This window comes from Haemaphysalis longicornis, unplaced genomic scaffold (assembly GCF_048455015.1).
Source record: "Haemaphysalis longicornis isolate Haplotype H1 unplaced genomic scaffold, Haemaphysalis longicornis Haplotype H1 scaffold_6, whole genome shotgun sequence".
Classification (NCBI taxonomy): Eukaryota; Metazoa; Arthropoda; class Arachnida; order Ixodida; family Ixodidae; genus Haemaphysalis; species Haemaphysalis longicornis.
This window is the reverse complement of record NW_027526407.1, coordinates 81,292,224-81,310,470: the sequence shown is the minus strand read 5'-3', so window position 1 is coordinate 81,310,470 and position 18,247 is coordinate 81,292,224. Positions and strand designations below refer to the sequence as shown.

Genomic DNA, 18,247 nt, shown 5'->3' with positions numbered 1-18,247 from the left:
GCCACACCGGCAGGCATTCCGGTGTATACCCATAGGTGTGAGAAACTACGCATGCTGGTGGACTTTCCTTTCTATTGTTTGTAACATTTAATTAATTCGCTCATCATACGATGGACTGAGCTCTGTTTATATTTGTGCAGCCAAACCATCACTTAGTGTGTACTTACTACTTCTACCTATATTTATTAGGTGCATGTTATCTGTGGACAAGCCATGGAAGGAACTCTTGCCCTAAGCTTTGGTCCGTAAGAATTTTCTACTCACCATTCGTCATAGCGTAGGTGAGGTGTCATTCGATGGAGTGGCACAACGTAGCATAAGCGTAAATAATTGGACGTCTTGTTGATGCATAAGTGCTGCCTTTGTGTACAGTTAACAAAGCCTTCTCTTGTGTAAGCACTTACGACTCTGCTAATGCGAGGGTGATTATGACCAAGAGACAAATCACTGCATTAACGCACAGACCTGCCTCCGAAGACAAAGAAAAGCACCCTTCCAAATTATGTTATCACTAGCTATTGTTTGCCTTGGCTAGACGGTTACGCACATCGCCGTGGTTGTATTCAACAATATGCTTCAGCGCATGACAATATGTAACATCTTTTCTCAATATCGAGCATCCCCCCTTCCAGCAGTGTTACATGTATGTAGTTACCTGCTCATAGGGAGGTTTAGAAAGCAGTGTAGTTGCAATGGGCATGCAATTTGAAGAGCCGACAATACGTTAGGCACCGTAACATAGAATGGGGACCGATACGGCAGAAGAAACAGGGGAGACAGAGCAGTTGTAGAAAGTGAGAAAATTAAATTAGAGGTAAGAAATGCATTCACATGGCGAAACGTAGTTAATCGCTCTTATTAATCCGGTATAGTTGTACCGCTTAGAAGTACCTGGTTTAGTATTTCTATTAGATGCCATTATTATCGCATCTAATAGAAATACTAAACCAGCTTTTATATTCGCGGGTCGTGACGCCTTTCTAGGCCCTAGTTTGTTTAGCGCAAATATTATAGTACGGGAGACGCCTGAGAAAATCAAAAACAAAGACACCAGATGTAGACATTCCTGCTTATGCTGAAGACTCCACATGCGGCTATAATAAATCCTCAGCCCTCCACTATGGCGTCCTTCATCATTCAGGTGCAGACTCGCTGCGTAAGACTCATTTTGCACTATCCGGTCTTTCCGGCTTCCTCGATTCCATATCAAGATGGCGTCATCAACACGTGGCACCGGGAGAGATGAAGAGATATGGTTGTGGTAGTGGTTCCAGTGAAATGGCGCGTACCCACTCAGGGGTATTAGCGAGGAAATGGGCGCCTTACCGAAAGAAATTAGGTTATTTTTGAAGGGAAAGAAAAATATTTAAATATTAAGATGGGTTAGCAGTAGATGACTAGAGAAATAAAAGTAAGGAGATTAGAGAAAGAAAGAAAACAAAGGTAAAAACGAACACCATTTAATGAAAACTGGAAGTAAGAAACACAAGAAAGTGGTACAGACGAAGCAGTGAGCTGAGCGCGCATATTCTTGACAAGGGAATCCAGTAGGGCTTAATGATCTAGCACGGCAGATGGCCTGACTCCAGGATGAATGAGTGCAACGTACTGCAAATATCTCCGTGGCAGAATCCAAGCTCCTTCCCCCCGAATGGCAAAATAACTGTAATAGACAGTGGGAGGTTTAACCGGGTGCATGTACTTTCTAAGTATCTTCGTCTTATCGAGGAGAACCGTCGCCAGGAGAAGAAGAAATGGTCGATTCTTTCTGGTTCTTTGCAAAAGGCGCATAACGGCGACAGGGCCAGATTAGAGCGGTGCAAGTAATAATTTAAATTTGGCACGCGACAGCGAAAGGTAGTGAGGGTGACTTCGAAAGCTCGCGATATGCTCTCCATTCTTTGCAAATTTCTGTCTTCTTTGCTTCTTCTTCCCGCTGTAATAAGTGGCAGAACAATGAGTCGAAAATGAATTTGTTGCATTCGACCATTTTGCAAGATAAATGGAGGGGATTATTTTCACTCGCATTCTTTACAAATGCGTGAGGGTATGTTCATACTACCGACGTAACAGCCATATCGTGAGCTATGGACGTAAAAAAAACGGCGTGTCACGCAGTTCGGTTGGCTGAGACGTGAAATGACGTCATTCGTTACAGGTATTAAGACAGTTGCGACAACAGTCTGAACCAGGCCTAAGCAGCAGCAGCAGAAGGTAACGCAAACTCGAAATCAGGATGAGTACTATTTCCCATTTTTATCGTGTATTCCCACTGTTCCTTTCCCGGGCACACCCTTCACGTGGGCATGTGCACACGTGCTCTGTTATGATTGTGTAAAGCGTCCCCCGCTGGTCACCGCTGCCTTGTCAATGGCGGCAATACTCAATTGTTCACAGGAACATGCGTGCAATAAAAAAAGGCGCCGGCAACAATTCCGTTTCCAAAACCGTAACTAAAGCGCAATACAACAACCAAGGCCGTTCCAAACCCGCGAAATGCTCATGGACCGAAGCAGCGAGATACGTGAAAAACGACACGTGACGACTTCGCGGGCTGCTCGGGGTTACGAATGCCCGCAGAACGCGCGTGCAGCAACGACCGAATGTCACGCGTAGGGGCCACCTTCAATAAACTACCAGAACAAGCGCCATCTGCGAACAGCGGGGCGCCCCGGGTTCCAACTCCGGCGTGAGCATAAAAGGGAGCGTTCGTCGTAACCGGGGGAGAAAACCCGAGGTCCGCCAAGCGCTCATTCGGAAGTGCCCGTGGGGCGAGCGTGCGCTCCGATTGGCCGCGACGGCGGGTCACGTGACGAAGTGCCCAGCCATAAAACGGGAGCTGCCCCTCGTGGAGAGTTCACTGAGAGCGCATCTTCCGTGCGGGCAGCAGCAGGTTCTTGCTCCCTTTCCGCGTTGATCCGCGCCCTGTTAACCGCGTGCCGGTCGCGACAGGCGTGCGCTCTGGTGCTTGTCCCAGGATTGTGGCACTGACTCCTCAGCCGAGCGGGACTTGTGCGCTTTCCGACGTCGTGGATCTGCCAGAAGAGAAAATATCGTCGCTGATGCCTCTCGCAGCTGTGGCCATGAACCGCAAGAGCAGCGGACTCTCACCCATCCGCCTCATGGTCATGGGAAGCCGGAGTGTCGGCAAATCAGGTCAGTCAAGTGCGCATTCTCACTCTCTCGCGCATTGCTCTTCACTCTCTCCACCCTCTCTTTCTTCCGTTGCGCAGCTCTTGTATTAGCAATAGCCGACAAATTCAGAACACCGGAAGACGATTGCGCTAGGGTCTCAGACAGCTTACACAGTCGATTCGCTTTAGTGAACAAGGGTTTAGTCTACAGTAAAATGCCCGTCGCGAAATATTTCCACGCATATCTTATTTTCGGTTAGACATGAAACAAATTAAAAAGAGATAAAGGCGGCGAACTTTCAATGTGGCGTCTTAACTGCTATGGCATTGCTTTGGTTTTAATTTGTTCATTTGCTGTCTCTATGCTGCTTCCCGTAGTAGACTCACCGTCGTTGTTCCAGTGTTCCTGCTCGCATCCCTCAAAAGGGCCCAATTAACCAATTCAAAACAGGCTTTGGCTGCGTCCTTAACACTCTTCGTCACACAGGAACCTGAAGAGTATGGCACAAAGAAATTAGTGCAGCTCTATATCCCCGTTGTTCCACGATCTTTTTACTTCTCGTCGAGGTAAAAGCCCACCGAATCGCAGCTGTCGTCTGCCATGTATTTTGCCAGCTGTCCAGCAGACGGTGCGTGGCACGGCGCGTGCGAGTTCCCTTCCCGGCGGTCAGGGGGCCGTTCCTTTTAACGCCGGAAGAGCCTTGAAAGATGCCAGACGCCACCCTGCGAACACGACAGTGCGGCTATGTTTTGGTTTGCAGTTCTGCGCTTTTCTTGTGCGTCTCTCTGTGGCACACCTCCGTTCTCAAGACGGAAGACTCCTCTCTCGCCGTCGGGGGCAGGGGAGAAAAATGCACAGTAATTGGTGGTCCCGCCGGTCTCTAACAATGTGCCGGTTCGCGAAGCAGGGCTTTGGTGCCTGGGCGAACGTGTGAAGGTTGCTTGCATCTCTGAGACATCACTTTAATGTACTCCTTCCCCGGCCTTCACAGCACACGGCTTGAAGATTGTCCTTCTCATCCTCCCTGCCTTTCCCCAACAACGTGAAAGCGAGGCCGTGGGTAAAGAGAGTTAGGGGGGTTGGCTTACCAGTGTTCATTGGCGTGCCCTATTTCCTCGGTTGCTGCTCTTCGCAATGCCTTCTCTGTCACCTCCCAACCGCAAGCTTGTCGATGTTTGCCGGCCAAGCGAAAGTCTCCGCTATTGCGCATTTACCAATTTAGCGATCAGGCGGCTCCCCGTTGCGACGGCGAGGCATTGTGTGCGGAAATTGAATAACCTCTGTCAAGTTTCGCGCGCTTGTGTTCAAGACGCAGGCAAGGTCAGTGCCCCTCACCGCAAAAAGAAAGCCCTTCAAGGCAGCTAGGACAAATAAAACGTTACGCCAGTTATTCTGTTTTATACGTTAAGTTTCCTACGTCGGGTTTGAGAGCTTTGTATTCCCTATATTGAATTCTTAATAGTGACGTTTGTACAGTTAAAATGGAGTTTGCGAAGTTGAAGTTAACTTCTACAGTGTCGGTGTTTCAAGCCCATGTTCCGCATTGTGGGCAAAGGAAGATGGGATGTACCCATGTTTCTGCCTGTTTGAGTTCTAATATGGTTACTCAGTAGCAATCGCATGCGACATGTTCATGACGGCTTAAAAAAGTACTAGCATATTACGGTAGCTTCCCGTGCCCATGGACGTAAATTCCGAAACACCTAATTTTTAAGAACGTACGATACCTCTGCACCCAAGATTGATTCAATAGGACAGCAATAAGATAGTCCTATGTAAGAGTAGCGCGCTGGTTAAGGTCAAATTAAAAACCTCGAAATTCGGTGGGGGAAGGAGTGTTCTCGTTAAAAATTCGGTCTCTTTATTCTGTATTTCTCTACCTTAGGAAGAGAGAGAAAACCCCGGAGGGTTTCCCCCCTAAGGCGGGTGCGTCACGTCAAGCGGTTTTATAAACGATGACGCCGGACCAGTTCCTCACGCCTCATCTGACGTACAAGGAGAATAGCGGGAGCCTCGGTCAATTTGGAACCGATAACGAGTTCAGGCTTTCACTTAACGCTTAGGGTTACTTCTCGGAAGGACGCTTATTTGCCGGTGGCACGTGATTTGCGAAACTGACTCCATATAACGACGGCCATGTTGAAGTGCGTTGGTGTAGGAGAGAGCTCTACAGAAGCAGAATAACAAAGACGGGGAGTCGATGCCGGTACATTTGGATCTGGCAACGGAAATCCAGGACACTGCCGACACAAAACCTGGAAGGTTAAAAAGTTACAGCCATTTGTAGGTTTGTTCGTTTTGCATCTCGTATAACCTCTCTGCGTTCATAGAAAAGCCTTATGTAATATATAAAGTTTTAGTGTCTTCTTCTGGGGCACAGTTTTTCCCAATGTTAGAACACACAATCTCATTGACGAAAATTAACAACATCATTGTCACAGGAAGCGACTCAGAATTCTTCAATACTACCTCCAGGGATAAAGAAACATATTGCACTTCAGAATGTGAAAGTGACAAAATTCTGTGGTCCCGTGGCTTTGTTGGAATCCTTCCCAAGCTGCAGAAACTTTCTCCGACGTTCGGAGGAAGCAAAGACCCCTAACCACGCGACCACATGATGTTACCCAGGCAACCGATATTAGGAGTGGTCATTACCAGTGCGCCTTTGTGAAGGCGTAACCAGTTCCGTTGGCGAAACCTTCCTAGTTTCATGCACAAACTTCGAAAAATTACACAGCTCCGGAACATCTGGGCCGCTTAGGGGAAAGGCATTACTCAACATTCGCGACAGACGGTGTGCTGATAACAGACCTGCCACGGGGTATTCGCCGAACTTGCACTGAAAAGAAAGCCACAATAAGCGCTGACAAAGTAAAGAACCCTTGAGAGGGGCGTGCGAGGAGCACTATATAGTAGCTCGTCAAAGCGGTTGCTGAAAGTGTTACGCTAATGGCGATGAGAAGACAAACCTTCTCTATGAAAAGTGGCCTTCACGAACTGCTACAGTTTGTGCCAGAACATCACCTACCTGTTCCGGCATGTCCGTTGGGATGATATTGGTGCCTGACATTTTTCCGGGTGTTTATTTATTTGTGCTTTTGCGGCACATGGGAGGCTTGTAGATGCTCAGAAATGTTTTTTCACAATGCAATGCCACATAAAAATTGCAATACATGTTTTCGCTCTGAGTAATAAGTTTTAGCAACTATTATCTGCGGAAGCTGATAACACAGTCTCAGGTGTCTTGTTTTGGGTCACTCAGTGAGTTTTGCCAACCTTCAAGCCTACACCTTTCGAACCGACAGTGAAGTCACAGCTTAATCATACGAAAAAGGTCTTCGTAAATTTCTGCCATTTCTTTTGCAACTGAGGCCTCATAGAAAAGACGCCAGAAGCATTCCTTGACAGGCCGAGGGCACGTCATCAGGTGCCTTGCTAAGTGAGGCCAAAATAACCTCAGTACATTTTTGAAGGGCAGACAGTCAGCGATGCAAGAACGCTTCAGTTGGTTTCAACGCTTAACTGCAGCCGCAGACCCTCACTGGGTAAAGGTCCTTGCGCTGTTTTTTTTTCACCCCTCAAGTGCTCTGTGTAGCGGTAACCATACACCGACAGGTTCACCATGCATCATAGACACAATTATGGCCGATTACAAAAAAAAATACGCAAAGTTTCAAGACGTGGGCGGTAGCCTTGAAGAGAATACTTCCATTAAAAACCGTCACGAAGAGAAAACCCACGCTGTCTTCTCCGGCGGCCGCTCCCACCTGAGTTAAAGGAGTGACTGATGGCGGGAGAGGCGATACCCAAGCAGTGGCGGCCACCTTTGAGTGGATAATGCTCCCCACCCCACCGCACGAGATCTCTACAAACGCGGGCTGGCCAGAGGGCGAGCGATGATGCCGGTCGCCTTTGATGTACCGGATGGCTTACTGGCCTGGCCTTGACTGCGCCACGTGCGCGGAGAGCCCGACCGTATTGCTCTCGCAGCGGCCCTGGGCTGGAGCGACGAGGGCAGGTCATGTACTAGAAGACATTCTTACTCGGAATTAAACTTCGCGGGTAAACTTCTCACCGTGCCTGTTGAAATATTTTAAGAATCAGGCCCGTCGTCTTCCCATAAAGGTGTTGCAAATGACCAGTTCATTCGGGAAACGGGGCTGGGAAGCAAGAATACTTGCAGCCACCTGTATGGTTCCCACATAGAGGGCAAAGCTTTCTATGCCCCGAAGGACGCATTGTTCTTCGTAATTTCTAGTGACGGGCACTTTTCAAATCACGTCACACAAATCATTAAGTTACGGGTAGTGTGGTGTCGATGCGGTTAGCGGATATTTATTCCTTGCTTCTCCCATAACTCAGGGCTCGTTACAGTATCCCGTTGGTACCGTTGCAACGATGGCTTACAAACGAATTCAAGTAACAGCGCTTCCCCCAATACGCATACAAGGCCGCCTGAGCGAAGCGTTGCGGTACAGTTTATACAGCCATCTCTGTTTGCGCCTAGGAATGCGCTCCGCATTGTGAAAGATCATGAAACCAGCCTAATACCTGAAAATATCCCGAAGCTGCTCAACTGGTTGTTTGTATGCCTTCACTTTTCGAGCTTGGGTTGGCGTGCGTGAAGGCTCCGCCCGATCTTTTACCTTTGCTGCCTTTTTCGTTCTTTTCGGCCCAGTCTCCTGCTTCCTTGTGACATTAGCTGTGAAAGCAGGTTGTCCCGGCTGATTCGTTTTCATATTTCTAACAAATAAGTTACGCCTATTGCAGATTTTGTCCCAACAATATTGGGTTGAGCTCTCGTTTGCAGCAGTATAAACCCTTGGGAACGTTTGAAAGCCTTACAGCAATGTCCCTTTCTTACATTCACAACACCATGAAAATAGCATCGCGCGGTGACGTCCGTTGAAATATTTGGACGCCACAATGTTTTTCACATCTTCTATCCTAAAATGCTTCCTTTTGCTATGACTCTACCTTAAATAAAAGGTTTATTTACACGGGAAGAGAGCAGGCTCAAGGCGAGGATACCGCTCTCATTTGGTAACAAAACAAAACTTGTCTAACGAGTCAAATCAGTGAAAAGTTGCTAGGAGGAACCATGATGCAGGTCAATCAATAGCATTGACATTTTTGTGCCTTCTTGTCTCGCTGCAGCTGTCACTGTAAGGTTTTTGACGCGGCGCTTCATCAGCGAATACTGCTCCCTGAAGGACCTGGTCTACAGACACACGGTTCTCGTGGACGACAGGCCGTGCGACTTGGAGATCCTGGACACGTCGAGAAAACAGGTTGGTAGGCTTCGGTCATGTTACTGCCGATGTCGTTTAAGCAGTTCGATGCACTAGGGCACAAAAGTTGTTGGGAACATATATTACAAAATCTGTGGGAAAGGCGAAATGAATACCGATACGGATATGATGCAGAGCTCTAATTGTCCTTCTTCCAGTGCGAATGTGTTGATGGATACATATCTTGGATAAGGACTATCGCTACTGGTGCGATGAAAACGGGATAGAAATGTGATAGAAACTTAGATAGAAAGATAGAAACTTTTTGGCTTGGTGAAATGCAACAGCTTTTAGTCTTACTTTTTATTTGTCTTTCAATGCGAGTAGTTATGCCAGATGTAATGGTTGAATGAACTTCATGTTCGCAGGGTGTTTTTATAATTGTAGTGAATGTCTGATTAAGGTGGAACGTTTTGCTAGCTATTTACACAACATAACAAAATAAACTGATATTCTGAAGTATTACCTTGTGGACGCCGCACCACCAACTATTATTGAAAAACTGTGCTGTTTTCGAAACGCTTCTATTGTGTCCTTACATTTACCACTTCTGGGCATATTGTAAGAAGCAGTGCTTAAAGGTGCCACCCTTCTGACGACTGGGCGTTGTTGTACTTCCAGGAAAACAAGTTTCCAGAGGATCGGATAGGCTGGGCCGATGCACTGGTGGTCGTTTACAGCATCGAGGACCGCTGGAGCTTCGAGGAGGCGCGCAGTTGCCTGCAGAAGACTCAGCAGATGTCCCCTTGCCTGCCCACAATCCTGGTGGCAAACAAACGGGACCTGGCAAATGTGCGCCAAGTGAACGTCGATGATGGTCGCCAGCTGTCCGTGAGCGTCCAGTGCCAGTTCTACGAAGTGTCGGCGGCCGACAGCTATGCTGGAGTCCGCATGGCCTTTCAGAGCATCCTTCGAGAGGTCCTAGCCACCAAGATCCTCCGATCTCTGACGCCCGTCAGGCGGCAGCTCTCTGTTGTCACTCTCTCGAATATGCTCGGAGCCGTCTTTGGCAAGAATGCCAAGCGACACAAGAAGAGGCCCTCCTTGTCTTTGTAGGATGGCGAAAGTTTGGGACTCGAACTGTGTACATAGAACGCGATTGCACTCAACAAAAAGGAGGCACTTGAGGTCTCTGTCTTTGGCTCCCCGTGTGTTCTTGTGCCGTAAGAACATTGGCTTGCCGAACTGGACTCACTCTGTGCCAGGTATCATTATTATGCCAAATGTTTCGTTGCAGCTCATCTTCGTACCCGCCCCGGTGGCTCAGTGGCTAAGGCGTTGCGCTGCTGAGCACGAGGTCGCGGGTTCGATTCCCGGCCGCGGCGGACGCTTTTCTGATGGAGGCGAAAAGCAAAAACGCCCGTGTGTACGAGATTTCGGCGCACGATAAAGATCCCCAGGTGGTCAAAATTAATCCGGAGCCCTCCACTACGGCGCGCCTCATCGCCTGCGTTGCGTCGGCGCGTTAAACCCCACAATCAATCAATCAGCTCATCTTCGTCAGGGTTTATGCCAGTCAGCCAGTGTATCACGCTCGTATAGCCCGACGGCTACCAACAGGAGTGATGTTGCCAGTGTGGACAACAGCATTCTTCTTCCTTTTGTCCATACATCTTTTATTGACACTGTAAACCAACAGAACCACCAGCAGCGATAACACTCATTTTCATTGTTTCATATGTAAATTACACTTTATACCAGTATCATGTAAATAGCCATCACGTCATATCGTGACCACTTTACTCAGTTTTCTGAGTGATTGCGGCTGCCTCTTAAGTCTCTATCGGACTTTGTCTCAAACAATACTCAAGAAATGAGACCAAGCACACTTTACAATTTTGTTCCACACATATACCGAGACCTACTTCTAGTCGGTGTCCTGTCCAGTGTTAAAAGACAAGTTTTATGACTGACGCGGATCGCCACTTGCACAGCAATATGTGTTGCGATAGATACCTTGTCGTATTTTGCTATACATACCTTCCCTTTTGCCAAGGATTGCAGTGCTCACGCATTACTGCTAAACTGTGATATCAAATGCCGTAAAATAACTTTTTTTTAACTCTTGTGCCAAATCGTACTAAACTGGCTTCGAGGTAAGTTGTTACTGCAAAGGGCAGCTAGATAACCAGGTTTTGATTGGAGGCGAATAGAATATTGATGAAGCCAGCAATGAATGAATATTTCTATTATAAAAATTTAAATTATTTGTTGGCTTTAGTTTATGCTAATAGACGATGACACACATATTGAACTTACTTGTTGATAGGTAAACATTGGAAGCCTCACTGAAAAAAGACTTCGCATGATTTTTAAGAATTGTACACGGCGCTTATTTTGATGCTCAATGTTCCTATGGATGTCGTTCTCGTTATACAGTAAGTATGTTTGACGCATCCGAAATAAAATGTCCTCCGAATCTTAGTATGTGTGATGTGTCCGTTTGTTTATTTGGCGCGCAAAGTGGGGAGTTGTTGAACGTGCTCTCCTGGGGAAAATACGATCGGTTAGTACAGAGAACACAGCATGCGGCGAAACTAAACAAACAAAGCTCTTGAAGCTTGAACTGAGGTGGTAAAAAGAAGGAAAGTTAAATATTTTTGAGGTTCTTCACGGACTGCTGAAACTTACCCGTGGTTCAAAACTAACGTCGAAACACACACAGACGAAAATAGGAAGGGTTGTTTCTCCGAGTAATAAGAAATTAAAATATAACAAGACGCTACCTTAGAAAGAAACCAGGCTTGTCGCTTCAGAAAGTTAAACACGAACGATTAAGTAAAGGTTCCATTGCGTTACCAAATTAGCGATGACAGGCGAGAGACTGTATACTCGGTTATGTAACTACCATTAAAACCCTGTTTACTTGTAAACCAAAAAGTAAGAAGATATTTGCAAGGAATTAAATGAAAAGAAAAAATGGAGATTGCTCAAAATCATCCCAATTTTCCCTAAGCCTTCGAAATCTCAAGCGCGCACTGCCAGATCTGGTTAAAAGGTAAGCGAGACGTTATGATTGGAAATGAGCGGCGCCCACACAGAGGCAAAAACCCCTTAGCAGTGATAAAGCCTGTATTGATATGCACATAACATTTATGACAGCATTGTGGAGATCCTTTAAAATAAATCCAGCACCGCAGATAACCCTGCCATATTGTAAGGCACGTGCTTAAAAGTGGATAACTTGACTACACATATAACTACTTGGCAGTATGCAGCTGAGAGAAAGCGCTGCACTTCACGACACTCAACTGAATGACGGCTGAACAGAGGTTTAGTGAAATAAAAAAAATTAAGTTGAGAACCGCTTCGCCAAAGTTGGTGCGGCAGTTCACTGGAACTTTTGCATGGTGACACAACACGGCAAGGTACAAGCCGGAAGTAGTTTTGTTTGGATAGCTTCCCTGCCGCTTTTGTAACTAGACAATAGTTTTCCTGTGTCGCATTATCTTCCGTACTGGTAAGCAAAACTGGCAGCTTGATTGCAGTAAAGACAGGAATTGTAAACAGGGTTATTATTGGCGTGACTTATTCCCCCACCGTTCATTCATAAAATCCGTAGGACTAAGCGCCGCCAGCTCTTTACGGAAAGAACGCGGACGCCCGTTACGGAGACAACCTTCACCTTGATGCAAATGAGGGACCGACGGCAGCCAGCAGCGAAGGTCGTTCTTTGCCCTCAGGTCACTGACCGCGTTGGGGGTTTCACCCTGGGTGCTTGTGAGTCAGCCTTGCTTACTAAGGGACTGGAAAAAACGTTTGACACGGACGCTTTCTTAATGCGAATATTATTTAGAACCAGCGTATATGAACCAGCTTACTGTGTACGCCATCGTGCCCTGTTGCCACTGCCTCTCTGTCGCACCAATCATTGTTACCAATCTCGTTTGTACACCTTACCATGACTTTTAAACACATTGAAAGAAAATAATGTTTCTATAGCTAAAATCTAAAAAATAATGTTAATGAAGCTGATGTACGTTTTTGGGGCTTTGTTGTAATCGAATTTATTCATTACTGAAGATTTAAATGAACTTACGGTTGCCGGTCTGTCGGTATACAAGTTTTGTTTCCCATAAGTTTTTCTTTTTCTATAGCTGCTTCCTTTTTATAGTGATGTCCAGTGTTTCTGTTACCATTTCTGTTGTCTCAAAATGTTGAATTAATGTATTCGTTCCGTTTCCGCGTCCTACGTCACTACTGTAGTCTTATGCAGGGCGGAAGGTGTGCTCAAGCTGCAAAGAGAAGCTTTTTTCTTCGGCCCACTTTGTATTGTATTTTGTACTGTACAAGAAGAAGTAGTTAGCTTATCTGATCTCATCTTATCTTTTGACGATAGCCCCTAGATGAGCTACGTTAGTTTGACGGACAGGGCACAAAAGTGTGAAATGCGCCCGGAATAAAACCAGCAACACCATGCTTGTTTATTAAAGGCGCCATAGGGCAAAATAAAAGTTTGTGTCATCAAAAACACTGTCTTTTCCCAATAACAATGATACCACTTTATCGAAAACGTCCAAAAAATAACCGAGATAATAAATAAAACATATCAAGCAGTGGTCACTCCCCTGCCACTTTCGCGCGATGCTCTAAGACGTCACAGAACCTTGTTTGTGCGAGTGGCTGCCGCTCACCTAAACAATCATAAACTAAACCTAAACTATGTTTAGGTTTAGTTTAAGCGCTCGTGTTGTGTCCTACCCTTTGTCCTGTCTAGTTTGCGCTGCTCCCTCAGAATGAATGTATACCAACTGGCCCAGTTCTCGACCTTGTTGCTAAACTATGTTATACCCTCCTGGTGAAGGCCTTTAGGGGTACTTTTGCATAAATAAATAAAGTAAATAATTAATCGCCGAGTAGCATTGAACTGTTATTGTTCTGGGGACTAGTTCCGTTACATCTTGAATGCTAAACTAAATGGTAGCGTCCGGTTAACACACTCAAAACTATGCTTTAAATGCCGGCCCATAGCACATCACTCCTCCCCACATTACGTCAGTGCAGCTTCAAGTTTGAAGGTTTTTAAGCGAAGCTTTTTATGTATCACTGATGGTCAAGTCACGCCAAAAACACAATGCGGGATAGCCAACTCTCCACACTGGGAGGGCAGAAGATAATGCTGACACAGGAGAAAATGAACCACTTGCCATGGTAGGAATCGAACCTGCGTATCTGGCGTTGTGAATCAAACGTCCATCCCAATGCGCCATTTAGAACGGCGCACCCCTCTGTCTAACGACGATTATATTTTAACGCGAAGCTTTCTGCGTCGAAATAAAAAGGCGAATGGTCGAAGCCAAAGACGCTGCAATCAAAAATCCAAACAGCATGCGAGTTAAAGCTGAACGAGTGAAAGTCCCCTCAAAGTCAAACGTTCTCTCGTAGTCTCTTGCAGGATACAATCATGATGAAATTCGTAACAAGGCTCTGCTGCTTGCTCCTTGACCACTCGAGCAATCACGTTCAAACTGAACGCGACTGTACTCTCTGCTATTATTTGATTTTCTTTCTCAAAGATTAGGATGTTGATGCCGTTCTTAATGACAAGCAGTGGCACACAACAGTATTGCTGACATTTTTTTCTTGGTTAAAATTGCATCTATATCTCTGGCGGAATACGGTACGCTAGAATTTAGTTGGTTAGCATCATTTGTTAAGGGGTACCGACACAACATTTTGAAGGCGAGATAACTTCGGAGATAGATTGGTGTGAACACATATACATCATCTGCAAAATATCAGCGGAGAATACAGTCTGGAACATATTTAAAATCAATTTTAAAGTGTGCGAAACGCAAACGAGCAGCCAGCAGAGGACCACGTGCAATCGACATCCTGTGGATATTGTGTAAATAAACAACATCAAAACACGTCACGAGGTTGCGTTTGCCGCTTCCGCACTGCCGGCGCTTTTCGCCGGCTCACCCGGCTCGCCGCTCCAATCGCAGGACCGGAGGGCGGAGCTTCTGCTCTCGAGAACGAACGACCCGATCGTTGGCGGCGGAGGCGCCGTGATTTCGTCGGCTCATCGGGCAGCTGGCCGTGACCTAAGTTCTACAGCGATTCCAGGCACTCTGTTTCTATTACTTTTTATTTACATTGGATGCGAAAACGCGCCGGAGACACGAAAAGCCCAAGCGAGCCGCACGGTCGCTGTGCAGGCGGCCGCCACGGCCGCGAAGTGGCCCAGGCCGGCGCAGGTTGCTCGAGTGATAGCTTGTTACCGCTGCCAAGTCCCAACCATGGCAGCTTATATGAGGAAGGAGTTAGTGATGAGATGGCGGGTTGCATTAAAAATTGTCATCTGCACCGCTTACGAGAGCGGCACTGGAATATCCGCCGCAGTGCTAAGCCGAACACATCTGTAGGCGGATCTGTAGGCAGACCGCCCGGCTGCTCCCAGCGCGCGTCTTGCCACCCACTACCTCGAGCGTCGCGCGTCCTTCTTTAGCCGCGGTAGCATTTGCACTCGCAGCGCCTGCGTCACGCCCACGGTCGCTTTTTAATTAAGCGGCTCACGAGATCAGTACGTGGAGGCATTCGCAGAAACTTCCGGCGATGCGGATTCGACAGTGCTACTGCTACGGCAGCTCTGCTCCGTGATATCCCTCCGACGGTCACGTGGTCAGCTTTGTTCACACAAAATCCATCGTTTCGCGGCACCCGCTGAAACCGAAACTGCGACTGGCTGCATTGAAAATGCCTCTAATAAAACCACCGTCGCACGCTGAAGCAAATGAAGTTTCTACAGGTTATAAGTAGGTCACTAGCTACTTATCGCAACAAAAAAAACAAGATGCAAAATTTTTGTGTCAGTGCCCCTGTAGACTGCCCTTCGTATAACACAAGACGGACTGGAAAGGACACACACATAGCGTAGTCTTTACGTGAAGTGTGTCTTTTCTTCTCATCCTGTCTTGTTTTATAGCCCCCGCAGTTCTACCAGCAAGGTATGTTAGAAAACTGGCTGATATGGAGGCGGTTGCGTATTTCCCGATTCCATGTCTGCGCCCAGTCACCAAAACTAAATTCCGACGGAATGAAAACACAAGGACAGAAATGATATGGCCGCACAGAAGCACAAGCGTAGTCAACACAGCTTATTGAAAGCCGGCAGGTAATAAACAAAAAAACGGCATTTATGTCCATTGCACTTGCTCAGCTGTTTCTTTTTTTCGACACTTGTACGGTTGAACTCAAAAGGAGTTGGTGTGTTTCACCGTATTCTAAAGAGGCTTTGCTGTACACGGACGTGTGCTCAATAAAAGTGCATCTTGCGAAGCCATTATTATGTGCACGTTCATGAGTGCTTCCAGGAGCTTTAAATTCAGCATGAAACATCAAAACGCAATGGTACCGCATTTAAAAGTATTATTTGAAAAGCACCGTTGGTCACATTGCACTATTGCACGCTGTAAAACAATTGTGAAATCTACTGTGCGCCTTCAGTGACGTTATAACCTGCGTGTACGCCACTTTGTAGTATTCGGAATGTGCTTAGTATGAATAGTACGAAGCCGTTCTGTGTAGAATGCTTCGTGAAAATGCGCGCGCGTGGCAATAGTGTTGAATGGGGAAGTCAAACGTATTATACAATAGAACTACAAACTTGTTTCCAAGTCAGTCTTTACTGAAGCTTTATTACATACGTTACATACATGTGCTGTAAACGCGTTTTTACTCATTCTTGCATCTGCCTAAAAACCCTATACTGAAAACATTTCGGAACCTCCATGTGATACAATTTCTCGGTGGCATCGTTTTTTGTGTTAATAACAGGTTTTTTACAGGGTTCCACCGCCTTTTAAAAAAAAGGAAAATGCTCAACGCTATTAAGTGTGGAGCAAGAACTACGGCAGAAACTGCGTCATATATGACGCAGTTTCAGTCACATATATGACGCAGTTTCTGCTGTAGTTTTTGCACAATTTTAGCACATGTCAAGGTGCTGTCTTGCTGACAATTTCTAACAAACTTTTTTTACCACTATCCAGAATGTGAATACGTATTTTACATGAACCAAGTCATTCGGACGTTTTGGAAGCATTTCTTCATTGAAAAATTATGGGGGGCAGAGTGGGAGGGGGCGAATGATAATTATCACTGCCTGGCTTTGCGCGGTTCATACGTATTGCTTGTTGATTATAATAGTTCACTCTGTTGTTAGTCATGACGCTGGTATTCGCTGATATTAAAAAAAACAGCTAAATAAATACAATGCTTGAAGCAACTCAAGAATCCTTCAATTAGAGCGCGGAAAAAATTTTATTTGTGCACTACCGACTTCCGAATTAGCTTTTAAGCAGTTGTACCCAGTCTTAAGATTTTATTTATTCGGCGCTAGATTGGCAAGATTTTTTTTTCCGAATTCTCCCTTGTGTATACACTGGGCATACATGGCGGTGTGAGAATATAAGGGGACGAAAACAACACATTACAGGTAACGTGTGACATTGGTGGGTGTGAATTATAGCAATGGAACGAAGCACTTTCGTTGATAAACAAACCTAGGAAGCTTAATTGGCTGTTAGTGTTTCCTAGTGTTGTCTATCAGCGACCGTTTTAGGCCGGTTCTTCGAAAAGCAATAGGCTCTCAGGCCTAAGAGGAGTTTCCTATATGGTGGTTTCTATACACGCACTGGCTGCAGTACTAGTGTTGCTGCAAGACGGAGTAAATAATGGGATTGTTTCGTAAAATCACCACAGTTGTACAGGTATAAATCTTACATTATTGATTTTTTTACTTTCTTAGGTTAACGAACGTGTATAGCATCAGTCTATCATTGACTGTATGAAAGGTTTTCGACGCCAAAGTTCGTTATACAGTACGAGGTCTCTGAATGTTTCATTGCTTGCGGTTTTCAGTAAACACAAGAAACGGCGTATAGTGCATTATAAATATCATTCGCCACCTTTTCTTCGGCAATATATTTTTCGAAACTTGTCTTATAACTGAGACAGCGCAGGAGTAGTAACATTTTGCGATGAGTCAATGCGATAAGAAATACCGTATTGCCCCAAAAAAAAAGCATAAACTTCTTCGGTTCCACCAAGTGAACATCGACTAGTTCAAAGAGACGATATATAAGTTCATTGTTTCACACAGCAGTGAGTTAATCCACCAACTACTAACGACAACCTTTTTGCATCAGTTCCCCCAACCAAAATGTAACAAAACAAAACTGAAAGCAGTTGCATTAGCAGCCAGCACGTCGCCAGACCTGCATAACGGGCCATTTGTAACACCACTTCCTACCCCCAAAAGTAGAGCATGGAGCCATTTCTCCGAATTGAATACGAGGCAGTCCAGATGGCATACGGCTAAACTAACACGTCCCGAAGTTTCCGGTTTGGTCCACCGGGCACACTGCCGGTTCAATTTGTCCAGGGCAAAAATAAACGTGATTGGCGCCGTTCTCCTTATTTCCTGCTTATCAACGCGTTGCGAGCTTGAATCGAAAGCACACAAGGCAGTGTGCCTGACAGGATAATTGCAAACGTTTCGCGTGAAGTGCAGAGCACGAATGAAGGAGATGATATACACTTCAAGTGGTCCGCACAGCTTTCAACGGCTTCAGATCAGATCGCTATCTCAGCTTCTAGACGGAGTGCGCGACACGGAAATTTCCGGGTGAGGGGCCTCCAATAGCACCAGCACTGGTAAAGCGACGGGTAGAGTCTGACGACGCGTTGTGGACGCCACTTAGCGACTTGTATAGTTCGGGTCTGCCACTGTCATGGTGTCATAGAATTTATCAGAATGACCTGCGATTAACGCGCTATCACTGAGCGGGCGAGGTGTTGAACTCTAGACAGCGAAA

The 18,247-nt window shown here is 46.1% G+C and overlaps 1 protein-coding gene across 1 annotated transcript; it reads left to right on the top strand.

Annotated features, from left to right (window-relative positions):
* Positions 1-3,039: 3,039 nt before the first annotated feature.
* LOC144141717 (ras-related and estrogen-regulated growth inhibitor-like protein) lies at positions 3,040-10,838 on the top strand. Its single transcript, XM_077673229.1, has 3 exons — positions 3,040-3,156; positions 8,293-8,426; positions 9,048-10,838. Exons 1-3 carry the CDS (start codon positions 3,063-3,065, stop codon positions 9,480-9,482), a joined length of 663 nt encoding a protein of 220 aa, XP_077529355.1. The 5' UTR covers positions 3,040-3,062; the 3' UTR covers positions 9,483-10,838.
* The last annotated feature ends 7,409 nt before the right edge of the window (positions 10,839-18,247 follow it).